Genomic DNA, 27,204 nt, shown 5'->3' with positions numbered 1-27,204 from the left:
TCCTGAGAAGACAGAGCTAAGAGTCCATCAGCATCCAGAGCCTACATGAATGCCAACTACCCACCAGGTTGGCCGGCCAACCCTGGAAAGGAGGAGTCCTAGAAAATGCCAGGCTGACTCAACCGCTACAAAACCGGGAAAAATGAAAACAAACCCTCATGGACTGAGTGAACACAAGGCAACCTATCACTGAAAGTGGGACAGACACACACATATGCTCCTGATAGCATGTAGTAGCACCAGCTACAATGTAGCCTGCAGAAAGAATATTAAACCATGTGTCTAAATTTTACCTGCATGTGTGGAGGTAATGTAGGGACTAGAAGCCACATTACACAATTGTTGGGAGCCGTACTGAGTATATCAGTATGCGCCATTCCAAGATGGCGCTGGCCTCGTGTCTTCCCACTTGTAAACAATTAACTGCGCAGCTGCAAAGGCAGAAAGTCCGCCAAGTCACTGGCCAATCCCGAGGTGTAATATTGGGTGGTGAGCGAACAGCCAATCAGAAGTGAATATGTCACTCTAGGGTGTATTTAAGCTAGGCCGCTTCCGGCTTTCCGCTTTACTGTTTCAAGAAGTAAATCCTCGTTTGCAGTAATACCCGATTATTGCCTCTTGTGTCCTTATTCGCGGGCGAAAAGGGACTTGGGAGGTGCGCGGAAGACACAATACTGTGGAGTAACCATTGGCCAACCCTAGAATTCAGGAAAGTCTGATGGACAAATACCACAGTGTTTTTAAATCATACACATTGAACTGAAAACAAAAACAAACAAACAAACAAAAAAAAAAACAAAACCCTCCTGAATCCAAGCAGCACATCAGCTAAAAGCAGAACATGGACTTTACATTCTGACTCAGCCAACTGTAAAATGACATTTTGGGGACTCCTGAGAGAAGGCTGAATATAGCTTAGGTGTTAGACGATAATGGAGACTTACTGCTAATTTTGTCTCAGAGTCGTGTAGTAGTGATGTCTTTTAAAACGCCTTTCTCACTAGAGAGGACACAGCGAGCGAGAGTGGGGGCAGAAAGCAAGAATTGCAACACTGTTGCTAACTGCTCTAGCCGAACTGCTGGTAACATTGAATCCATCACACCGCCTGCTCTGCTCTGCCTCTCGGATCTCTAAGTAAACCTCTAAGCACTCAGAGTGATGGACAAGTCACATATCCACCAGCAACGCTGCTGTAAGGGCTACTAGGGGCCTTTGGAGGCTACAGGATGTCCTTCTGGCAGCAACAAACAGCTATGGTAAGCAATTCTATTTTGACAATAAAACAAATTGAGGCCTTTTTACTCAGTAAGACACACATTTAGAGGCAAGAAAGATAAAAACCTAGGTAAGTAGATGCTTTTATAAAGATCACTATAGCTTGAACTGAAAGGGAAAATAAAGTCTAGGATAATGGGCTGATGTGCAGAGTGGGAATATCCAAGCACAGAAAGAGGCCCCAGACATAGGCTTCTTAGGCAAGCAAAATCCCACTCCTTGGCCACAGCCTGGTGTAAGGTCTCTCATTACCACTTCTGCAGTGTCCCAGCTGGCTTAGGCACTGCCACCTGATGCCTTAATGGAAGCTGACTGTAAAGGTTTCCTTGTCCAGTAGTCACAGGCCCAGACTCCTCTAGCCTATCCACTGTGCCCACTCTGTTATAAATGTGGTGACTATGTGTCCTCCAGAGTGGGCTCTCCTTGAAGACCCAGCCCCAGCCTTGCTGTCACAGCCCTATGGACACTCCTGCTCAAACCAGGGTTTTACAGTCTCAGATCCTCTGGAACTGGAATTATAGTTGTGAGTCACCATATGGGGGTTAAGAATCGAGCCTAAGCCCTCTGCAAAAGCAGCAAGTGTTCTTAACCATCCTGGAGCCATCTTTCCTGCCTCAGACTTCATTTTTCGAGTCTCAGCTTTGCTTTGAAGGCAAAGCTAGACTTGAACTCATGACCTCTTGCTTCCCCAGGGTTGGATTACACCACCACAACTGATTAAATTCAGAATGTCCAAGTGCAATGTTTGGCAAGTTTTAACAGGTGAACAGAGTTGCATAACCACCCTGATCAAGGGGCCAGCCCCCTTCCTTGCGCCTGGATCCTGACAATGGCCACTATGTTTTCTATCCGTGCAATTTTTCCTTTCCAAGAATGTCTTAAATATAAATGAATCCATCCATGTAATCTTTTGGGTCTGAATTTTGCTTCAATACTTGTGAGACTTGCCCATATTTTTTCAAGAATGGGCATTTTGTTCCTTGTTATTACTAAGTGGTATTCCATCATACGGAGTCACCAACAATTTATCTACCCATTTCCCACCCCATGGGTATTTGGGTTGTTTCCAAGTTTGGGCTCTTGTGAATAAAGCGTCTGTGCACATTCATGTGCAGGTCTTTGTGTGGATACATGCTTTTATTCCCTTTCAGTAAATACTGAGGAGGGAATTACTGGGCTGAATGAATGGCTATCTTAACATCTCTTATTCATTTATTATTCATATTGCTGGGTAAGGCCTGTTGCCTGTGCATAAGACTCGTTCCCCTAAGTTTGGCATCTTTCAAGGTCCAGGTAAAGTTCATCTCTACCTCCACCTTCACCACATGCTTGGCTCATACAAATACCTTCCTAGGCTCTGTTCTAATTGTTCCAAGTAAATGTCTCCTTTCTCCAATGTCCATGATGGTTTCAAGGTGGGAGATGTGTCTTTAATCCTTTTATGTTTTACTTCTGCCTTGCACACCTAACAAACTACTCAAAACCTTTGAGGGGTGGAAACGTGAGTGGTAACATTCAGCCTGTCACAGGAATGTTCATATTTGGTTTAGGGGAAGCCCAAACAGTCTATGCATCTTTCAGCCTATGTTTACTGAAGTTTTTTAAATAAAAATTCTCTCCTTGCTTGAAGGCAAAGCAATCAGACTTAGGACATTCATCCTACCTCTGTGGGTTTTCTCACTCCCTTCTTAAGGACAGACACCTGTGGGATGCCGGGACTCAGCTTAACACAGCGTGGGAGGAAGGAAGTGGAAGGCAAGTCTGAGGGAATTACAGTTACTAAACATAAGTTATAAAAAGAAGTTTCCAAAAGCATCGCCCACAGATGCCGAGTCAGAGAAAAATGTCCCAGCTGCCCTTGCTGCCATGTGTTTTAGGCCTTTCTCAAAAGCTCCTCTTTGTAACTTCCAAGCACCTGCCTTCTCTGATGGCCCCAAGTAAGGCTCAGTCACATGCACCAGATGAGAAGCTTCAGGGGTAGGTCCAACTCTTCAGTGAATGCTTCAAAATGAGGTTTGACAGACTGGGAACCGGAAGGTGGACACACCTCCACCTTTAGCCACAATTCAGCAAAATGGTTTGTATATTAATCAATTAATCCATGTCCGTTTGCGTGGGTAGAGTCACCCAACTACCAATAGGAATGTACACAGACCTACACTGAACGTATGAACTGCAGTTCATTCACTCAGTTCATACACTCCACACACTCAATCCCCCCTGTAACAACAACCAAAGCAGCATCAGCTCGTCTCCCAACCCAAGGCATAGGAGCCCCTACAGGATGAGTCAGTATCTCATTATGGTACTTGTCAGAAAGACTCACTAATGAGGAAATCAAAGTCTGCAACAGAAAAATATCAGAATAAATTCCAAATATTTAACATTAAAACCAGAAAAACTCAAGAGGATTTGACCCAAGTTTTGGAAGGAAATCATGAATAGTATAAGAACTTGTTCCCTAAACGGTGTGTGTGTGTGTGTGTGTGTGTGTGTGTGTGTGTGTGTGTTTGTGTGTGTGTGTACCCATCGCTGTCAGGATGAATTTCCTCAGCTGTTTCTCCACCTTTTGGTTTGGAGACAGGGTCTCTTACTAAACTGGGCCTGATGAATGGGTAACCTGTGGGAAGCAGGCTGGGACTCCTGGCACAAGCCAGGCGGGGCTAAAATGGAAGCTCAGAATCGTTTACAGCTTACAGCGTCATGAGGCGCTCCTAAACCTCTCCTCAGGGTCAATTACACTGCAGCTTCACATCCTTCTTTTGGAAGCCAGAGCTCTCTTACAGACAGACAGAGCTGCACAGGGATTTTTGCTCTCTTACAGACAGAGCTGCACAGAGATTTTCTTTTCGTAAGACGTCTAAAAATCCCCTCTAAACAATGCTTTAGGACTAAGGTACAATTAAGGCAGGGAGAAGACTGCAATTCCAAAGACAGACACAGCACTTCTTAGAACAGAGGTGTGGGAAACCCACCACAAGGCTGGAAAGGGCGGAGCACCTGCAAGGCTGCTTGCTTTGGAAGTTCTTGGCTCCATGAAGCCACGTGATCTTGAAAGATCTTTCTAAGGGTCTGTCTACCTTCTTGTGTATCTCTGTGATAAAGGGGAAGAGCTGGAAACCGAACCCACTCTTAGGCCACTCTTATCCCCGAGTGCTGTTTTAACTTAGCACCGAGAACAGACACTGGATTCCTGTCCTGATCTCCTAACACTTGAAAATGATGCTGATGGTCGATGGCGTGCACAGTTCTTGCACAAGTTGTCAAAAGTGCTCATCGCTTTCTGGATGGCCTCTCACGTGGCCTCTGCTGCAGACAACCGTAATTCCCTGTGACAGGAGCTCCATGCTCTTCGACACCCTGGTTCTTTTCTCCTCCTAGTCTGTGTTCTCCTTCAGGCCCGGCTGTCTCTGAGCACTTCTCTTCTGCACAGTCTCCGTCTCTCACCTGCTCCTCGACACCTATGCCCTCCTCCCATGGTGACGGTCACGAGGGTAAGTGGCCACCAAACCACATGTACGCGCTCTACCTGAACTGCTTTATTTTTATAACACTGAAGGGTTATTTGCTGAGCAGTAACAGACACATTTAAAATACAATCAAAGCACCATGTCCTCTGAAGTGATCTCTCTTATAGTTAAAAAAAAAAAAATCACCTCAGGGTGAACTGCATCCCCAAATTCGCAGGCTGAAGATGAGCTTTTCCCTGCATGTTTGCTCGTGTGCTCCGTCCTGTATGTGTGCCATAGTGTGAACGTGGAGGTCAAGGGACAACCTCAAACACTGGCCTTTGCCTGCCACCTTGTTTGAGGCAAGGCCTCACTACAACAGCACTGGGATTAGAGAAACACGCTAGCATGCCTGGCTTTCCACAGGCTCTGCAGATCTGAACTCGGATCCCCACGTTTCCATAAAAAGCACTTTCACACTGAGTCATAGCCCAGCCCGTGTGCTTAAGCTGTAGCATCCCTGAAATGTCCCAGTGGGGTACTGTATTTGAGACAGGGTCTTTAGAGGAGAGACTAAGGTAAAGTGATGTCATCAGGGTGGGCATTAATCCAGTGTGACAGGTGTCACACAGGACATAAACCTTTGCAGAAGAAGAAACTATCTATAGGCAGACAGAGTAGACATCTCAGAGAGGTCAACCCCACAGAAACTTTGACCTAGATCGTTCAGCTTCTTAACTCTGAGGAAATAAAGGTCAGTGGTCTAATCCAGTGGTACTCCAGGGTGGCAACAACAGAAAACCACTACAGGCCATAATCCCATTGCACTTGTAACATATTTAACTAAGAAGTGATACAATGGAATCCTATGCATATAAGAGCACACGCTTGGCTGTACAATGCCAAGGAACCAATCTGCTTGATTCTTCCTTGGCAGGCTGACTTGGCATGAACACAGAGGGTGCATATCTCTGTGCAAGGCAAATGCCACCCCCCTCCATCTGGCATCTCCCTATGAAGTAAAAGTCAGAGTCTTTAATTTGGATTGAAAAAGGAAAAACAACCAAAACACAAGGAAACCAACTGGCCAGGATCAAGGCCTGCTCGACAGGTAAGTACGGCTTCAGGTTCTGGGCCATCATCAACTTTTTATTCTGCTCCTAAGGAAGCAGAGCCCTTGAGCAAAAGGCCTAGGTCTAGATCCTCTGATGTCCCCTCCCAGGGTTTCTCTCTCTCTCTCTCTCTCTCTCCTCTCCCTCCCTCTCTCTTTCTCTCCCATCTCCATCTCTCTCTCCCTCCCTCTCCTCCTCTCTCTCTCCCTCCCTCTCCTCCTCTCTCTCTCCCTCCCCCTCCCCTTCTCTCAAGCATCCACAGGGCACGTGCAGCCCTACAACCCGAAGCTCTCACATGCTCCTCCTGCTCAGTCACCCTCCCACGGCTGCAGCATGGCCACAATTCACAGACCCAACTCCTGCATCAGAAGCAGCTCTTACAATCATCAAACAGAGGGTGACACTGTCAGTGTGTCCTATGTTAGCCCTTCATAAAAACCTTGAGCCTCAGAGAGCTACAACACATCCTAACAGGAACCACCAGTCCAGAGACAAGAACAATTGTATGGGGATGAGTGTGAGAAAGAGGGACAGAATGTCCCAGTGGGAACCAGGGACCAGGGTCAGAGAAACACACACCCAAGTACCAGCAAAAGGAGGGGGAATTTGAGACTGTGCATAGGTACCTGGTGAGGCTCAGCCATCTGTAGACAGAAATATCTACATGGTTAAGACACTTACTGAACACCATCTGACAGCATTTACATTAGTGCCTAAGCAGCAACTGGTCCCAACTGGTCCCAGTTCAGAAAAGCTATCAAAGAATAACAGTGTAGGTAGTCAGACACCAAGGCCTCGGAGCTCGACGCATTAGCACTCATTAATTGCAGGACTGGAAGCAAGTAACTCAAGTACTCTAGCCTCAGCTTCTTTACATAAACAGTGTGCACCCCTCACAGGACTGCTGTGAAGCTGAAATATGCTACTAATCGTACAGCACATAAAACAAGCCTGTTCCCAGCACACAGGAAACATGAACAGGTGTGAGCTTCCAACCCAGTAAAAGACATCTCCCCAACAAACCAGTCCCCAGTGGAGTAACATACCTTAACTTTGTTATTTTCAATCAAATGCTGAGCCATGGACTTTATCAGCACATCAAAGAAAAACCAAGAGTACTGAAAGAAAAGAAATAAAACACAAAAACAATGCTTTATTAGGAAAGAGACCAGCTCTCTCCTAGGCTGGCAGTATTTATTAGCAATGAGAATCGGGTGTGGACGGTGAGACACACTGGACAGGCTCTCTTCAGATCCAAGAGGTGGGTGGCAGATTTCTGCTCCTTGTATGCATTCAGCAACACGGAGCTGCACCCACCGGGAGACTGGCACTGTCTCCCACTAGAGGCACTGCTGGGTCACTTGTGGAGTCTGTCCTCTGCTGACTTGTTTGGGAATACTGTCTGCTCCTCTTTAGCAGTGTCCCCCATACTGCGGAGGTGACAGTGAGACTTTGGAAATGGTAATTTATCTTTATAGCTCCCATCTGAGACCGAACTAGCAAACTTGGATCTGGGGAACTAATTCTGATAACTTAGATTTAGCAGTGATGGTGACAACTGTGATGGATGTACACACAGGAGCTTAGCTGATTAGGCTGTGGAGTTTGAATTTTCTTTTCTTACACACACACACACACACACACACACACACACACACACACACACACACACACACTTTTTGTGGAAGAGAGGGTCTCAGTTAGTTCATGCTGGTCACCAGTTTATCATGTAAGGAAGGATGGTATTGAACTCCAGATTCTCCTGGTTATCTCCAAAATTTTGGGATTATGGGTATGAGTCACCACACCCAGTTTTCACTAATTGATTTTTTGAAAATAAGTTAATTAGTAAAAGTATTTTTTTCCCCCAGATAGAGTTCCTTGTTGCCCAGCTGGTATGAAAATTTACTCAAGGTATCTATGGTGTTTTGAAAGAGTGATGTCCTCCATGGGCTCAGGCATTAACACGTGGTCTCCAGGTGGGGGTGCTGTTTGGGGGAGAATATGGAATCTTTAGGACGTGTGTCACTGGATGTGAGCTTTGAGGGTTTATAGACCTGCCCCCACTTCTAATACTTATTTTCTCTCTCTCTCTCTCTCTCTCTCTCTCTCTCTCTCTCTCTCTCTCTCTCTCTCTTCATGAAGTCACTTCTGGTCAAGGTGTCAATCACACTCCTCCCTATTTAGAGTCCTGGGTGGCTGACACCACAGATGTGTGCCACCATGGCTAGCTCTCAATTGTTTAACTGTAACATGATATCTGTGCACACCGTTAGGGCAGCATACAAATCTCTGACATGTTCAACTTGGGTTAAACATATCTATCTTAAACCTTTTCATTTCCTTATGATAACAATTTTCAAAAATTCTTTCTCCTAGAAATCAAGGAAATGCTCAAGACATCTATTTTCTGCTCTCACCTCACTGTGCAACAGCACTGGGAAGTGTTTTTTCCTCTCAGCACTCTCAGTTATTCACCAACCCTCCCAGCCCCCCCCCACCCCCGCCCCATTCATCAGCTATGCTATTGTTGTGGCAGATGAGACCTGGAGCCTCACCAGGGACACACAAGCACTGTGCTACTGAGCTCCACCTCCACCCCTTGAAGATCAGTTCTGAAGCTGGAGAGCAAGGCCATGTTACCTTCAGAAGTTTGTTGCTGGTAAGGAAATCAGCAGAAGGCTTGAGAATGGTGGTCATGGATTTCGTCAGTTCCTCGTGCACTGTCTTATACTCAGATGCAATGTACGGCTCAGCCTTATAGGCAAACTTTGAAAAGAAAGAGAGGAACTTTACAGTGGGGTGGGGGTGGGGGTTCTTCCATGGGAGGGGCAGAAAGCTTGTGAGGCTCCTGAGAATGGAGATCGGGACTGAGGTGCACATTCAAGGGTGGGAGAAGGGATGGAAACGAAGGCGGGAGGGTGACTGTCATGTGACAGAGAGAGGGCGGCCAGGATGTCTCCAGGGAACCCATCCAAGACATGACAACCATACAAGGCAGCTCTGAGCCCAGCTGGTGCACAATTTCATCTATAACAGAACCTCTAGGAATGGGCCACGGAACATAGTGGCAGATCCTAGGGAATCTAAATTTTAGTTTGCAAAGTACCACGAAGCCACAGTCCACATATGAGAGGACATGTAACTTTTTAGAATAGTGTTTGTCGTATGCTTATTTAATACTGCATATCAAGAACCTATTGTCGTTTACGCTAGCATCTCATGATGTTCCACATGGCCTTTTCATTTGACTGTGGCCAGAGTTAGCCTTCCAGTCTCAAAGGCAGCAGGGATGCTGGGAAATTTTAGGCAGGCAGTTTAAAAAGGAACATGAAGATTCCTAATGTGTAACAGTCTACCCAAGATCAATTAAAACAATTCTTGTTTCACTTCTCTGCCAGCTGAGTCGCATTCATCGTGTAAAGGGTGAAATTAGTTCCTGAAGGAATGGCTGCCTGTCTTCCAACTCCCCTGGTTCAGGTACGAGCCTCGGCAGAAGGGACTAAAGAGGTCCAGAGGTGGTGAATTCCAAACGCAACCCCAGATAACAAAGCTTGTTAGAAAGAAGTCTTTGGAAGGAAACTTGGAGAGCCACCGCTGTAAGTGATTGTAGCACTTGACTTAGTCATCTATTTAGTTTACATACCTTAACATATGACCTCAAGTGGCTCTCCAATCCTTCCTCATGGCACTGGGCAACCACATGAATAATGACCCTACACACCACAGGAATGAATAAAGCAATGAGTAGTGATATGGAAATGGGAACATTTCATTATCTTCACAGCAGCAGAACAATGATGCTGTGGGCACTTAGCAAACAAGGAGACAAGGAATCAGATGTGGAGCCTATGTGTGAGAGTAAGACACCTCTCTGGTAAAATGTTCAGCACACATACTAGCGTCCCAGAGAGGCTCCAGGTGTGAATAGACTGAAGGGAAGAGGAGCATCCATCCATCTATCCATCCACTCATCCACCTATCCATCCATCTACCCATCCACTTATCTACCCATCCACCCATCCACTTATCTACCCATCCACCCATCCATCTATCCATCCACCCATCTACCCATCCATCCATCTACCCATCCACCCATCCACTTATCCACCCATCCACCCATCCATCTATTCATCCATCCATCCACCCACTCATCCTTCTGTCCATCCATGTACTTATCCATCCATCCATCCATCCATCCATCCATCCACCCACTCATCCTTCTATCCATCCATGCATCCATGCATCCATGCATCCATGCATCCATCCATCCATCCATCCACTTATCCTTCTGTCCATCCATGCACTCATCCATCCATCCATCCATCCATCCATCCATCCATCCATCCACTTATCCTTCTGTCCATCCATGCACTTATCTATCCATCCATCCATCCATCCATCCATCCATCCATCCATCCACTTATCCTTCTGTCCATCCATGCACTTATCCATCCATCCATCCATCCATCCATCCATCCATCCATCCATCCACTTATCCTTCTGTCCATCCATGCACTCATCTATCCATCCATCCATCCATCCATCCATCCATCCATCCATCCACTCATCCCTCTGTCCATCCACGCACTTATCCATCCATCCATCCATCCATCCATCCATCCATCCACTCATCCTTCTGTCCATCCATGCACTTATCTATCCATCCATCCATCCACCCATCCACCTACCCATCCACCCATCCACCTATCCATCCATCCATCCATCCATCCATCCATCCATCCATCCATCCATCCATCCATCCACTTATCCATCCACCCATGGCTCTATCCCCTGCCTTACCGAGTCACATTAACTGCAACCTCCTCCTGGGTGGCTCTGGTGAGGACTCGGAATAACTGGTTTAAAATGGTAGGCAGGAAGGCAATCATCACATGGCCTTCCATTGCATGCAGACTCTATGTAGAAAAAATGGTGAAACGTGTGTTATATTTTTTTAAAGTATATATTTTAAATATATATTTAAATATATATATAGTGTTATATATTTTTTATTTCCAGTTATTCATTTTGAGATGGAGTCTTGCTATGGACCCGGGCTGAACTGGAATTCCTGGCTGCCAGTGACGCTCATATCTCAGCCTCCCAAGTCCCTGGGTCAACAGGTACACATCACCATGCCTATTATGCTCTCTAAGGTAACATCCACGTCACTTCAAGTAAGGATAGAAGAACTCCCTCTAAAATGAGTGGAAAGCAGAGGCACACAGAGTGGACCTCAAAGATGGCTTTGTCCTAAACTGCAGGATCGGTGAAGATGTTCCACAGGGCAGGGGAGTAAAGACTGTTAACTAGCTGTCCATAAGCCAGGGAGCAGTCAGTGGAGGGATATAATCGGAAGAGCTCGGTAAAGCGGGGAGAGAGGCAGAAGAGGAACCAGGAGGAGCTGTAACCAAGAAGAATCGTCAGAGAGCTCTTATGTTGTCACTGAAGTAGAGGACAGGCCAAAAGTCATGACAGATGTGTGCTTGAAAATATGTAGATTGTTTTCTCTTGATTAGATCAAATATACGTCTCTACCCAATTTCTCACATCTTACTTTGTCCCATGCCTGGAATGCCATTTCGTGACTCTGTTTTCAAAGTACTCTTCTATAATCAAATTCTGTCCCCTCTCACTGCTGCCCGATGGCTCCGGGAACAGACCCAGCTCCTATACACAGCTGGCCCAGGCTAGGTGCATTACCTCTGTCTACCCTGAAGCTGTGGTCAAGTTAGTATTATCTCCTACAATGGCTGAGCAATTTTCTAAGGGTCAGGACTGTTAGGATTTGAGTGTGTCCTTCATAAAGCCTGCGACAGAAACTTAATCCTCAATGGAAAATCAGGAGGGGTGTGGTCTAAGGAGAGGCAATCAGGCCATGGGGCTCGAGCTTCAGGAAGGAGTCACTGAGCCCGCTCGAGTGGGTATTAGAAAATGGTGAGCTTGGTTCTCCTCCTCTCTACCACTCAACTCTGGCCTTGATCCTCTCATGACCCTCAGAACTCCAGCTTCAGGTATTCCGTTACAGCAGCAGCAAACAGCTAAGCCAGAACTGCTTCTTTTGTGCGCACACAGCACAGGAGGTAAGTGTGGGGCGGTGGACTGCGCCACCAGACAGAACTGGTAAGGTAGTAGCAAAGTTCAGAATCCAGATGAAACTCATAATTGAGAGTGGCAGGAGTTTGGACTAGCTCCAGACCAGATTCCTGTCCTAAAGCACATGATCATGACACACTAAGAGGACCATGACAGCCTGTCACACAGCATAAAAACCTAGAGTCTACAGTTCCCCCCATGCTAACGAGGTATCTAGGTCCCAAGTGTTCAGCCGATGAACATCCCTTGCCAGGCATCCCTTCCTGCAAAAGGTACTTAATCTCTGGTTCACCCTGAGTAAGTCTTATGCATTCATATCTGCCATGAATAAAGCAGTTTGGACAAGTAAGGACTGTCTGGGGAAGGCCTACATCATACAGAGCCCAGCCTAAGTCTCCTGCAGAAGGCCTCTCCACACTCCTGGCACTCACTCTGAGCTAAGCTGGATTCCCCTGTCTCCAGGCTCATTGCAGGCAGGCATGCCCCATTTCCAATTCCTCGTGGTTCTCGGTGGCTTCTGTGTATACAAGTTTGAGTTTGAGAACCACAGCCTCTGTCGCAGCCCCCACAGTTTCTCACCCAAAGAAACATGGGCTGGGACTGCTATCTTAGACTGCCTTTTGCCTCCCCTGAGCAGCCCGTTGGCAATGGTCTGGTATGCTGGCAGTGAGGCAGGGGAAGAAAAGCAGCAAAACACCCCTGAGTTTCGCCTCTCCAGCAGCATTCAGACTCCCCAGAGGTGAGGCAAGAACACAGAACCACAATAAACATTCAGCAAAGGTCTGTGTCAGTGAGTGCAAGACAAACTGTTTTCACGAGAGCACAGGGACTAGCATACAGTCAGGAGCAGAGCTACCTCTGCGTTCACTCTGGTCTACTCTCTAAAGGCCACAGAAATCACCATGATAGCATCCAGGTAGAAACATCCATACAGAAGCTTACAAGGGGGCAGTAACAGCATTCACCATCAAAAAGGAAACCAATTTACTTCCAAAGACATTTAAAAGGGGGACAAAAAAACCATCTGGTACCTTAAGGTATTTTACTAGTTCACTCCCTGAGGCTTGGGCTCCAGATTCCGTTTTCTGGCAGTACTGGAAAAAATTATGTAAATGCTGATCCTAGGTTGAGGGTGAGGGGAGAAGGAGAAGAAAGTCTGTTAGTGTATGCTTCTGTAAATACGAGAATCTGCTTCAGGTAACAGACATGAATGGCTCATCAATATTTATCAAGTGTGTGTGTGTGTGTGAGCACATGCATATATATAGACACATACACACACACACACGCATCTCTGAGAATCTGATTCTATGTGCTTAACTGTGGAGGGGTGCTCACACCAATGTGTGCTCAGAGGCTAGAAGAGGAAACTGGGAGTCCTCTTCCTTTGAGGTAGGGTCTCTTCTCTGTAAACCTGGCCAAAGCTCAGATTTTTCTTTTTTTTTTTTTTTTTTCTTTTTCCCTTCCTCCCTCCCTTTCTCTCTCTCTCTCCCTTTCTTTCTCTTTCTTTTTTCTTGTTTCCTTCCTTCCTTCCTTCCTTCCTTCCTTCCTTCCTTCCTTCTTTCTTTCTTTCTTGGCTCAGATTGTTCTTGTCTGGGCTGGAAGCCAGCAAGCCCTAGTACCCTCATGCCTTTGGAGTTGGGGTGCTGGGAACTCATGATTTCATACCCCGTGTTCTTAATCACTGAATCATCTACCCAACACCACAAACGGTTTTTAAGATTATAAAACTGACCATGTACAAACCACATCTAAAGACTTTCCATCAGAGGAAAATGGTTGAAAAATGTCACAGACTTATAAAGTAATTGTCATGCATATCAGCGTATCATTCGTAAACACCTTGTACATACTTTCTTCAGATACAGGCCTATAGTGTAAAAATATACTCATAAGTCACCAGGATTCTGTTTTACACAGACAAGAAGTGCAATCACAAACAGTGTCACTGGAATTCGATGGCACACACCTGAGTGTACACTGTGGAAACCAGATGAGTGGAGATTTTCAACAGTGGCTTGCCTCCTTCCACCCACTTAACTTCTGGACCATAATGCTGAAAAAAAAAAAATGGGAAAAAGATCTGAACAGATTGGCAATCTCAGCCATCAAGAAGTGTACTAACGAAGGACTGGCGGCTCAAAGGGCTGGAGAGCTACATCTGGCCACAGCAGCACCCAGCTGTGTCTGCATCCACAGCAGGAACACAGCTGTGCCTGCATTTGTATTTGCCAGTTTTTTCCCTGAGCACACATCCTTCCTCCTGGGCTTTGTAAGTTGCCCTGTCAGTTGCAGCTGTCAGAGACGACTCTCCATTTCACTGGGAATTAATCCTACTTCACCAGTATCTCTTTATTTTCTGAGACAGGGTCTCACTATGTAGCCCTGACTTGACTCTATGTAGACCAGGCAGACCTCAAACTCACAGAGATTCACATCTGCCTCCTGAACACCGGCACTAGAGGCTTGCATCACCATGCTTGGTTTCACAAGCATCTTAAGCAGACCTAAGCTCAGGGCCCTGAGAAGCAATGAGGATGATTGCAGAATAGCCAGATAGAGCGAATAGCCATGAGGGAAAGAGACTGAACTCTGGGGGTCTATATCACCTGGAAGAGAATTCCTGACAACTCATCATTACTGGAGTACAGTTACTTCTCAGGAAGGCCCACGCTAGGCCCGGTACCTCCCTGTCTCCCTGCTGCAGCACTGCCAGCCCAGGCTTATAAAATGCCTGACCTATTATTCTGACACTGTGTTAAGTGTTATCAGAAGCACACATGTACTTCAAAATAAAGAAAGAAAGCCAAATGTTAGGACTGATAAAAATCTTTGTTATGCGTTATTGTTTTTGGCCATCCTTACTGTTTTCTAAAGAAACCGAGTTAAACCAAACATTCTTAAAATCCCATACCCTGCCCATGCCGAGCTCCTGGTAGCCGAGGTAGCCAGACGGCAGGTTAGCTGAGACAGGGATATGCTGCTCGTTTGTCAACACTCTTCCATCTTTCAGGAGAGGAAGCCAGGAAAAGCCAACTGTTGAGAACAAAGAACAACAAGAAAAATCCACTGTGAGTTCATAGACTCCTGCAGGAGAGTGAGCCTTGCAAGCCTGGGCAACAAGTGTTGCCATCAATCAAAGCAGGTGATGTGAAGGCCTTGAGATGGCCTCAACATCGAGTCTCTTCGGGGTCAGACCACCAGCAATTCATACACAATTCAGGCACATTACCATAGCGCTGGCTAGAAACCCACCAGAGCAACCCTTCGCAAAAGGATGAATATTAAGAATAAAAATACGATTAAGAAATGCTAATGTGCAGATGATGCAACGACAGCAAAATTACAAAGGAAGGAAGGGAAGCTGGAGTTCCTACCCTGTGTCTCCACCGTGTCCTTCTTCTTCGTGCTCCCTTTGGTGGAGTTATCGCAGCTGACGTGGAAGAAGGTGAACAGTAAATGGTGCTTTTCATGTAGCTGGGCGGGCAGCTCTATCTTAATCTGCAAAGGCAAAAGAACGACCCTCTAACATCCTGTCTAGCAGTTTTCTCTAGGAGAAAACCCACCAAGACACAGGACGGTTCAATAGTGACTAGGTCCAAGGATGACTCTGAAAGGGGCCTTGCTAGAACACTAACTGTGGTACTGAAGGTGCAATTAAGAATTTTCTCTCACTTATCTGCAATTTGTATTTTTATTTTTAGCAACAAAGATGTTACTTAAATAAAAAGAATATGTAAAACACCAATTCTAATGCTATGACTTCAACATGTGACATAGTTTTTCTTGCACTGACTGTGACAGACAAGTAACTTCATACTTCTATTAAGACTGGCCAAACTGTCATCCCGTGAAGACATCGTTACCTCATCGTAGAATTCTGGGTTCTGTTGATGGTGTAGGACGGCAGCAAGGGCGCTTCTTGTGAACACCGGGCCACCAGGTCTGCCGTAAATGCACTGAAGGGAAAAAGCAAAAGCAGATACTGGGTTTCAGTGGATAAAGAAACTGGTCAGGTGTGTTGTACTGAAGTGGCTCCTTCAGCAGAAACTTAACTACTCAGACTGAATCTGTCTGAGAGCCAAGGGCTGCAAGACACTTAACTCTGGGGTCCTAGTGAACCAGAGATCTTCCCCAGCCTGTGGCCCACCCCTTCCCACTCTGACACCCTGTGATTCTTTTCACATGCCTGCCCACACCTTTGCTTATACGATCCCTCTGTGCAAATGTCCTGTGCTCTTGAATATCCTTCTAGAAACAGGCAACTCTTTCCTCTGTCCTCTCAACATTTTTCCATGCAAAAATTTATATTTGTCCAGATTAAAATAAATACACTAAAAATTATTCAAAATCTTCCATTTCAGGTAGCCTTCTCTCCATGACAATGTTTGTGACTAAACTGTGAATTTCCTTTTCTCCTGTCCTGTTTACTTTCTCCCTTCCTTCCTGGTTCCCTCCCTTTGTGACAAGCGTCTCACATAGTCCCCACTGGCCTGGAACTCCCTGTGTGCCCAGAAGTCCTCCTGCTTGCACTGCTGGAGTACCTGAGTTACAAGGTGAGCTACCACACCTATCTTTATGAGGGGTTGGAGAAGGAACCTAGAGCTCAAGAGAGTGCAAGGCAGATACTCCACCATCCCCAGCCTACACTCCACATATCTTGAGAATGACTAGTATTTTTTTTACACATTTGTCTCCTTTTCTGGGAAAGTCATTTTAACATAGTGAAGTATGTAGGCTCTCGAACTGGACTGCTTGGACTCAGGTTTTACTGAAGTAAATAGCAGCGAGCAATGTCAATCTATGCCTTGATCTTCTTAGAAGCTAGAAACTGTGGGTCTTAATGGTACCTATGTGAAAAGTCTACAGCCATAGGATCGTAGGTGACAGAATCACAGGTGTCAGAGAAGAGCTGTAGTGCTATCCATGGGTCACAGGCAACACTGGCTGGCTGCTGTTCCCAGGGGTACATACTCAACCCTTCTCCTCAGCAGAGGAGACTTTTTGCCTATTTATACCATGACTCCTGGTACCTAGTCAAAGTCTCATGTATGGTGGGTATTTAATATACACTTACTGAGTTATACATACATAAGAGATTCCATCTCCAAAAACCACAACAAAACATGGAGTCACTTAGGACCAAGAACTTAACCTACACATTCTATGACATTTAGCACAGGCCATTATATAGTATAACACCATATTGTTTGCGGTTGTGTTAATCAAAATTAAAATGTGCCAATTCTTTATACATATTTAAAAGACAAACCTTCAAGGGTTGAGAGTCTTCTTCATCGGAATCCTTGAACTCGATGCAGATAGCAATGTTTCTGGCCTGCAGAGATATGTAAGAGGAAGATTTAAGGGGGGAGGGAACAACAAAGCCCAGTATATACATACATTTATAACTATAACTATAACCATACATACACACACATTTATAAAAGAGCAGAAGCGCTAAGTCATAAAGGAGACTTGTAAGTCTGCACACTTACTTTGGCAAAGGACTTCTGGCTGTCATACTTCAAGCACCTTGGGTAAACATAAAGGTGATTGCTGTAGACTGTGTAAGGCTGGGTATGCTTGGGTATGCAGGGCACAAACTCCTCCACCTCAAAAGTGATCGGAGATTTACTGCAGGTTTCAAACTGCCTCATGGGAATGTATGATGAATTTATATAATCTGAAAAGAAATTCCAAATAACACAGACCAGAGGAAAAGCCAACTAAATAAAAATGTAGGTTGCTTACTACATAGGACAGAACACTTACTAGGGAAGTCACAGGAAACGTTGTCAATCGTAATGTCTAGATTGCCTAAAATCACTGGGAGTTTGGCCATCTTCTCAGGTCTACAAACAAAAGAGAAATTATTATCAGGGAGGTTAACTGTGAACTCTAAATTCTTAAGTGGCATTCCCAGAAAAAGGACATAACGAATTTTTCCTGGTAAGAGCTGGCACTGTTGTCAAAGAAACCAGCACAGCCTTTCTGACAACATGCCCCTCTTCCTCTTAGATGGAAAAGTCCCTTCTCCCAAGTATTTACTATTCAAGGGTCCAGGAAATGTTTCTCTTCCAATCACCCACAGCTTCCGCACCTTCTTCTATTTTTTAAAATTGTGGTTTTTTTTGTTTGTTTGTTTGTTTTTGTTTTTTGTTTTTTTGTTTTTTGTTTTTTTTTTTTTTGGTCATGTGACTATGGGTGTGGGGGAGAGTATGTCCTGTGAATGCAGGTGCCCTTGGAGGCTGGAGGCACTGGATACCCTGGAGCCCAAGTTACAGGTGGTTGTGACCCAGCCTGATGTAGGTGCTAGGAATTGATCACAGATCCTCTGGGAAAATAATATGCGCTTTATACTTTGGGACCTCAGAACAGGACTTATTTTTGACCTGATAAAATTTCGTCTTTTTGTGTTTGAGCCATTTGTAGTTGACCCAAATCCTCCTGAATCCAAGTTCTAACATCAAATGTCTCTGCTCTTCCTAAGAGCTTCACATCATGGCGGCATTTAATCATCACCGTCAGTGATCTGAGTGATTCTGAGTATTCACAGAATACTGCCAAGCATGGGTTCTTAAGTTCTCTTTCCACACGACACTAGCTCACTTGTTACCCTTCCTGACTAGTTACTCCAACAGTCGAACAGCTGCCCACTCACGCAAAGGCACCCCTGACTCAGTCACAGGGATGTCACATGTAACCATGGCAAACATAGTCTGCCAGGGCTTGGCACTCCTCTGTGGCACCGGCTTAGCAAGCCAATTTAAAAGAGATGTGCTCAAGGTGACCAGGTCAACATGACACGGTTTGTTGCTGGAAAACAGAATGCTGGCGCATGCTCTTCATAAGCCTCCTGCTTACTCATGTCTTTCGCAGCATTACCAAGGGACGAAGCTCAGTGGATGTGCTGGTCAGTTCTGCCAATCTGATGGATACAAGCTAGGGTGATCTGGGAAGAGGGAACCTCAGTTGGGAACACGCCTCCATCAGACTGGCCTGTAGGCAAGGCTGAGATGTTTCCTTGATTCATGATTGCTGTGAGAGCACACTGGGTGCTGCCACCCCTGGGCAGGAGGTCCTGGGTTCTATGAGAAAGCAAACTGAGCAAGCCATGAGGAAGGAGCCAGTAAGCAGAATCCATCTGTGGCATGTGCCGCTGCTCCTGCCGTGGTTTACCTCAATGGATTGTGACACAGAAGTGTGAGCCAAATGGGTTGCTTTTGGTCATGGTGATTATCATCCACCCTCAGAAAGAACTCAGAGAGGTAACTGTTAGCAAAGCTACGTACGGATGTTTTTGTTAGTGGCCTTGATGTAGAATCCTGGGGAACAATTTAAAGTTCAGAAAGGCACACACTTCATAATTGAGCCAGGGATTTTTTGAGGTCAGGGAACAAGAACAGTGGCAGCCCAGCTAGTGGCAGCTGACGGGCCTTTCTTGCTAAGGCTGGGCTGGTGATCAAGATGATTAATTTCTTGTATCCATTTTTGCCCTAGGCTTCCTAATATAACTGAGTAAAAACAAAAAAATGTTAATGAGTAGATGTGCACCCTGAGGATTTAAAGTAAAATTGATTGTTTTTTATATAAACCTTTAGATTTGTGATTAAGATTTTTTTTATAAGACTACTTTTAAAGATAAACAATAATATGATTGATCCCTTCTTTGTAACCTAAGGTGGCTTCAGTAAATGACGCCCAAACACAGACCTGGGGAGGCAAGCCCCCTAGTGTTTCAGTGTGGATAGGAGTCTGTCTTAGAAAACTTCCTCACCTGAATTAGAACATCACTTAAATGTTTTTTTAAAGATTTATTTATTTTATGTATGTGAGTACTCACTCTGTTGCTGTCTTCAGACACACCAGAAGAGGACATCAGATACTATTACAGATGGTTGTGAGCCACCATGTGGTTGCTGAGAATTGAACTCAGGACCTCTGGAAGAACAGCCAGTGCTCTTAACCATTGAGCCATCTCTCCAGCCCTAGAACATCACTGAAAACTCTAAGCTCTTCCTCCACTATGATCAAAGATTATGTGGATGGATGACACTCATCTTGGCGTGATGTATCCCACAGTCATGTCAGGGACTCTCATTACTGCCTTCCTTCTGTTTGTGCTTAACTACAACATCAGCCTCCTGGCATCCCCAGAGAGGAAACTATCAGGAAGGCGCTCTCCCCACACCCTTGGCTTTCAGCTGAAAAGGTTCGGACCACAAGCACACCAGGAAAGCTCAGCCTCACCCTGCACTGTGCCTCTGTGCTCACTGCGAGAGATGAATCGAGTGTCCAACAATGGGGATGGCAACTCTCCCATGATCCTCACCACCGTACACCCACTCAGTGACACCCCGAAAAAACTGTTCAAGGAAATCAATCCTCAGGTGTGTGAATTTTATGCAAATATAAATTCTCTTGGTGCACAGGGCCAGCATGAGCCTCTTCACGGGAACAACTAAACACTACAACATCCCGTGCAACGATGAGCAAACATCGCTGAGGCTGTATTATTTTCTCCAATGACTCAGAAACAGTTTATTACAAACAATACTTTCAAATGTAGGCACTTAAGAGGGGTGAGCTGCACCTCCTCCTAGGATCACCGTCCACGAATGAATGGCATCTTCACCTTTTTTTTTTTTTTTTTTAATAGATTTCCTTCAGAGGCAGATATCAAATGATCGAATTTTAGTTCAACAATCATCACAGGAAATTTCTCTGTCCTATATCATTATTTCTTGTCCCAACTATATGTGGGAATGACTTCTGAGAAAGGCTGTTTGAAGCTTGCCTATCCAAGTCCAAGTTCATTCACCCATTCTATAACTGAGATAACACTGTGCTTTGAGATATAACTGTGTCCCCTCTCTGCTCACACTGGGGGCCCAGCCTGTCTATAACTAAGTGGCCTTTGAGAACAAACCATCAACGCAGAGGGATTATCTTCTGTATTGTACAAATGTATATTCAGTCATTGACACCTGTCAATTTAAAAAGCTAATGGCCTATGGCTTAGGCAGGAAATAGAGGTGGGGCATCCGGGAGCCAGAAAGGATTCTGGGATAGAGTCAGGGACGGGAGTTCAGCCTGGGAAGATGTGAGGAGACAGATGCAGGGCACCTGAGCACGGGTAACCAACCAGCCATGTGGCAGAATGTAGCTTAAAATAAATGGGATATTTTAGTTATGATCTAGTCAAGAGTAGACCCTAGCTATGTGGCCAAAGTGTTTGTTAATATATTTTGGGTTTTTTTGTTTGTTTGTTTGTTTGTTTTCCGAGACAGGGTTTCTCTGTGTAGCCCGGGCTGTTCTGGAACTCACTCAGTAGACCAGGCTGGCCTCGAACTCAGAGATCCGCCTGCCTCTGCCTCCCAAGTGCTGGGATTAAAGTTGTGTACCACCACTGCCCGGCTTGTCAATATATTTTGAGTCTGATTCTTATTTCTGGGAGCATGGGACTGGGAGAAAGAACCAGGCCAAACTTCAACAAAATGGCACCCAACATTGGGCTCCATCTGTAAATGAATTATTTTTAAAATAAATGTAAACAATGAAGTAAATTGGCAGCTGTATTTCTTTACCTTATGCTAGTTCCCAATAACTACACAGAGAAACCAAACTTTATTTAAATCTGTACCTCAATATCTGAGCAGTTAAACGATCTATCTTTACTTTCTATGTTAACCTTGTGGGTTTCCATGATCTCTCTCAGGACCCCTTCTTTATGGCTCCAAATCCTGCATCCCACAGCTGATCTGAATCTCCTTCTCTCCCCCTCTCCTTCCTCTAGTTAGCAGACACCACGCCCTGTTCTCTATCCCGCTCAGTTGTTGGGTGACCAGCATTTATTGACAAGGCAGAGAATAAATGGTAAGAACTGTTTACACAAACTTGAGACAGGAGATTCTTAGTGTAAACATTACAGTGTTGTGTCTGAATTGAAACAAGACGTGAAGGCAGAGAAATCAGCATTTGAATAACACAAGGGTAAATTTTACACACTATACTACACATCAATGTCACTATGCTCTGGGCTCCCCATGAACAAACTCCTACAAGGCAGGGAGCCCACAACTCTGATCATGAACCATATGTTCAGTATTTCTCCTTTGTTACCCATAACAACGTATGTGTGTAAGATGTGGTAAGTGGTCTTAAGACCGTTCCTAGAAAGCCACCCCTCCCACACCCAGATAGAAATGAAAGCCAGCGTGTAGAGACAGGTTGTGTTGTGTCTTTGTGTGCTTGTGTCTTTGTGTGCTTGTGTCTTTGTGTGCTTGTGTCTTTGTGTGCCGTTCTGAGACTCCTGTGACAGATAAGATGGACAGACATGAAAAGATGGCCAGGAAAAGATGACAGGAAAGACAGAGGCAGACTGCAGTGACCTGCTAAGCCAAGGAGAGCCCAGGAAACCAGAAGCTGGGGGAGGCAGAAAGTATTATCTCTTGTAGACTGGGAGATGTGGTCATACCAACAGTCCTTTAAGCTATTAGCTTCAGGCACCTTTCTTGGTATTAAGTGACCTGGTTTGCTGTAGTTATAGAAGCCACAGGAAATGTATATGCCCATGCATATAGACAAAGCATTTAAAACAATGGCCACCAAAGTAAGGATTATGTAAATTATTATCTTTCCCCACATTTGTGTCCTAGAACCAAGAACCTTCAATCAATCTTGCAAGTCAGAAACCTGATGTTTATCTTTGGTGACTGCCCTCCTCTTCCTAATACCCAATCAGGAAGCCATGGACCAGTAACTGCACCCTGACCAGTTGAGGCAGCCCGTTGCTTCTAATTTCCTCCTGCAGGGGGCTTTGCTATGACCTTTCCATCTGACAAGGGTCCTTCAGGTAGGTCTATGCTTACCTCCACCCCCAGCCCATGCTACACACATCCAGTAAGAATTCAAGCTAAGCTTGTCCTTGTGGAAACGCTCTGTCCACAGCCATTCCTCCTCTGCCCCATGAACCCTGAGTGACGTAATTTATATGACTGTCCCCACCACAAAGCTCCTCAGGTGTAGGGACAAGCAACACCATAAAACTCACTTCCGGAAGTCTGCGAGCAGCTTGAGCATGTCATCGTTTGAGAGTTTATTGCTGTCTTGCCGGTAGATGGCAGAAAATCTGGCATTTTTGTCCAGGTTTCCAGATGTGTCTTTAAACAAAGTCCTGGAACAGAGAAACAACACTTCAGAGCTGGGTGTCCAAAGACCAAAATAAGGACAATTCTGGTCTCTGCACACAGACTAATGACGATTCCACTGGCTGTGGCCAACAGAAATCTCATTATCCCCTGATGCAGTAATATTAATGAAGATGACCACAACTAACTCAATTTACCACAGAAAACAGTTCCAGCCAAAAGCTCATGCCGAGGAAACAGCACGCACATTCACATGGAACACAGGAAGGGACACACAGAGAGGCCCCTCGGGGACTCCCCAGCTGCACCATCTGAGGTGGAGGCACATGGCCAGGGCCCGGGCTCTCTCAGGACAAACCTCCTGCCTGTCTGCTCCTCCTGTCTGCTCATCCTGGAGCTTTCTCCTCTCCAGGCCTTTGCTAAATGTGTGTTCAGAACTGGTGATTATTTACTTTTAATTTCACCAATTTGAATCTCTGACTTAGGATAATCAACTCAATAGGAAGGATTACTTGTCTGTTGGTCTATCTGTCCATTGGTCCATCCCAGTTATAAAAGGCATTCTCCCTTACCTTGCTGCCCAAGCAAATGGCATTCTGTACTGTCCTAGTCTTTGGCATGCCTGTTTGGCATTCTTCAGCACCTTCTGAGCAACCTGGAACATACCAGAACAGCCTTGAAATGCTCAGCCGCAGGAGAATTGCAACCTGAGCAGTTACCATGTGATCAGTAAAGAAGCCCGCACCACACCACCTGGCCCAGCTTACAGCACTGATATGGCTGGATTCAAACCCAGTACAGACTTCTTTACTTAGCATAGCCCCCGGCAGTGATTCTCAAGATTACAGAGTATTATTTCCAAGAAGCATATATATCTTTTCGGTCTTTGCAAACAACAAACAGGCTACTCTCTGGCCAGCATCCTTCCTCTCGCAGACTTTACTCCTTTTGACTAAGGGCTAATTATAAGCCACTGAGATATCCATGCCAAGATATCTGTTTACAGGGATTTAAGGAAGCACTAATGAACATACTAAGATTTCCCATCTTGTAACATGCACCACAACCCAGGAGACACACATTGTGAAGGCATAATTAGGTACAAGCTTAAATCAGACACGGGCCTTCAATTGTTGCAATTTGCCTTCATAAACACTATCACTGCCTCATGATCAATTTTGGCTTGTTCTGGGTTGACAGAACATTGATCAAACATATGACTTTTGGCTGATGACACATATGAAGAGCAGGTCTATCAGCAATCAGGTGCTCCACGCTTGATCTATGATAGTCAAGAGGGGACCCAAATGTGTGTGTGTGTGTGTAGGAAGGAGCCTGAAGTCATTTATGTTACTTGAGTGTATCAAAGTCAAACCAATTTCCAAAAACCTGCTTAAAGCTGAAAGCTTTTCTTTCCTTCTAAGCTGCAGAGTCAGGGTCACTGTCAGATAAGCCTTGGAGCATACCGTAACTGTTCTGGGTCAAGATCTGTATGCTATAGGCCATCCAGTGATCTGTATATACCATAAAGTGTGAGAAGCACTCACTAGGAGACATAGGACTAGAGCAACAGAGATGTGCATCCAACGGTCCATCAAAGCAGCTCTATAGCTCTGCAGATCGATAAGTCTCTACGGTGTGATCCCTTCCCACTATAAAACTCTGATTCTTCTACAATCATGCTGTGGAAGACAACATTGTCTTCAAAGGTGAACCAGAAAACAATCCTGGTTCAAACAGATGTCAGGAGAGTGTCTAGTACAACCTTTCTTTTTAGTGGTGTGTGTGTGTGTGTGTGTGTGTGTGTGTGTGTGTGTGTGTCCGTCCCCATCTCTCCCTTCCTGAGTGATTTAGCAGGATCGGGAAGCACATGGTCCATGAACAAAGACACCCAATTTTTCCTCCTAAGGGCTTACATTAAATATGTTCAGATTCAAGATTTTTAGTTATGCGTCATAGTGCACACCTGCAATCTTAGTACTAGGAGACAGAGGCACAAGGATCTCAAATTTAAGGCCAGTCTTAGCTGCATAGTAAGATCTTGTCTCAAACAAATCACTAAGGAAGGAATGGTGGCTTAGCACACCTAAGGACCTGGGTCTTATCTTAAGCACCACAAAAATTCCCCCAAAAGATTGGAGCAGTCATGAGTAAGTACATGGCAGGGTAAAAATCAATTGCCACACTAATTATCTAGTTAATAGATGTATGTCTTCCCTGAGGAGAATGAGAGCCAATCAAGGGCACAGATAGAAAATACTTATGAAAGCAGAAACTCAATGCCTGAGTCTCCTCTGGAGCCCTCCCCCACCCTACACAATGAAGATCTTCCAAGTGATGTTCCAGGTGAACTGTGCACAGCTTAGATAAAAGGAAGGCAAAGCTTTAATTGGCAGAACAAGACGATATCATCATGCCAATCTATCACAACTGCTCTCCAGGTATGAGATGGGTGAGCCTTGAGGCTTGATTTAATGAGACCCCGTGGAGGTGTGAGGAATGCTGGGAACCAGGCAGAGGAAAGGCTGGCCCACTGTGATGCCTTTGTTTTGCACCAGCATGGGCTGCTCATGCATGTGCAGGTAGAAGAAGCAATGTGGATGCATATGCACCTTAGAAGTACGCTGTCAGCACAGCCTTGTCTGAGGTCACTGTTGATTTACCAAAATAAAAGGCTTAAAAGACCTTCTTAGCCAACGTTTTACACACTGGGCTTGAAATACTAAGATGGCTTCTCTCCAGGAAACATATTCTACTCAATTTTCATCAGCCAGAAGAGCTTAGCGTTCGAAGATGCCTGGTGAATGGGCTTTGACTTGACTGGAGCTGAGCTCGAGTGTTTCACAGGACGTGTGGTTTCTCAGCACTGCCTGCTCCACGCCTGTGTGGTCCTAACCCTGGCCCTGTGAGGAAGGCAGGCTGGGCAACATCATACTGTGCTCACATGTGAGACACTGGGATCACAGAGGCGAGAGGCATCAGAAGTACCCTGGCTATGTTGGGGTACTCAGCGCTCAGGCCTTCTTAATCCATGAATGCGTTCTTTCACAACTATTCTATCCATCCTGGTGGCTGTGACTAGCATATATAGGTGACCGTAGGAATGAAGTTTTCGAATCTCTGAGCCAACTTGGCAAACCTCTGTTTAAACTCTGACATGCCCACTCACACGGGTTCGGCTGACCAGCCCCTCTTCATGCACCGAGGCCCTCTCTCAAATGACCGCTTAATATCAAACCACACCAATTGAAAAGCTAAAACTGGCCAGGGCAGCAGCACTTCACAACTCAGTCTAATGCAAAGAACAGCTGTGATGAAGCCAGTCATCGTCCTTGGCCACTCCAGCCACATAACAATAAGAAGACAACTAAGGATGTGTAGGTCTCTATTTTCTACATTTCTAGAGTCAGTAACTTCTGATACTTAGTAATTCTATAATGGGGGTTACAATGTGACTCCAGAACCCAAGGGGCACATCAACAACGGTTGACTTCAATACATGTGCTTTTAAATGAGACAAAATTTAGTATCAAACCAATAATTCCTTTGAAAAACTGATTTGTCAGAATAGAATAGCAAACGATGTGTTCTATTTACATGTGAGAACACTTTTAATGAGGGCTGGAGAGATGGCTCAGTGGTTAGGAGAACACTTTTAGTAAGAACTGGATACACAGGAACTGGAACTTAGCAAACAGACAGAATATAGGCTTGCATGCACCGATACCTGGGCTCTGCTGCATGGACAGAAAGAAGCCAGGTACGTGAAATCAAAATGGACAATAAATATGTGTAACTGCCCGCTATGTTTTATACTCATTTTTTTCATGTGTGGTATGCATCATGCCTGATGTATGTCTGCATGTGTATGTAAAGATTGTATACATGTGTGCATGTCTGCATGAATATGTAAAGACTGTACATGTCTGAACATGTACATAAAGATTATGTACATGTATGTGCATGTCTGCATGAGTGTGAAAAGATTATGTACATGTGTGTACATGTCTGCACATGTGCCATAAAGATTGTGTACATGTATGTGCATGTCTGCATTAGTATGAAAAGATTATGTACATGTGTGTGCATGTCTGCACATGTGCCATAAAGATTGT

At 45.1% G+C, this 27,204-nt stretch overlaps 1 protein-coding gene across 38 annotated transcripts in view; it reads right to left on the bottom strand.

Moving 5' to 3' along the window:
- The window catches only part of Dock9 (dedicator of cytokinesis 9), a 252,226-nt gene that overhangs the window by 68,989 nt on the left and 156,033 nt on the right, over nt 1–27,204 (bottom strand). For all 38 annotated transcript variants that reach the window (XM_076930545.1, XM_034499085.2, XM_076930554.1 and 35 more), the window contains exons 14-27: nt 23,662–23,744; nt 22,993–23,115; nt 17,712–17,791; nt 17,435–17,622; nt 17,209–17,274; nt 15,803–15,895; nt 15,314–15,437; nt 14,851–14,972; nt 13,906–13,992; nt 12,968–13,057; nt 10,641–10,756; nt 9,484–9,553; nt 8,481–8,606; nt 6,884–6,955 (exon numbers count right to left, since the gene is read on the bottom strand). In XM_076930545.1, coding sequence (XP_076786660.1) covers nt 6,884–6,955; nt 8,481–8,606; nt 9,484–9,553; nt 10,641–10,756; nt 12,968–13,057; nt 13,906–13,992; nt 14,851–14,972; nt 15,314–15,437; nt 15,803–15,895; nt 17,209–17,274; nt 17,435–17,622; nt 17,712–17,791; nt 22,993–23,115; nt 23,662–23,744 — 1,440 coding nt within the window. The remainder of the gene's footprint in view (nt 1–6,883; nt 6,956–8,480; nt 8,607–9,483; nt 9,554–10,640; nt 10,757–12,967; nt 13,058–13,905; nt 13,993–14,850; nt 14,973–15,313; nt 15,438–15,802; nt 15,896–17,208; nt 17,275–17,434; nt 17,623–17,711; nt 17,792–22,992; nt 23,116–23,661; nt 23,745–27,204) is intronic.

The sequence above is a fragment of the Arvicanthis niloticus genome, chromosome 3 (assembly GCF_011762505.2).
Source record: "Arvicanthis niloticus isolate mArvNil1 chromosome 3, mArvNil1.pat.X, whole genome shotgun sequence".
Lineage (NCBI taxonomy): Eukaryota > Metazoa > Chordata > Mammalia > Rodentia > Muridae > Arvicanthis > Arvicanthis niloticus.
Note: the sequence above shows the minus strand (reverse complement) of the source record. Positions and strands in the feature narration are given on the sequence as shown.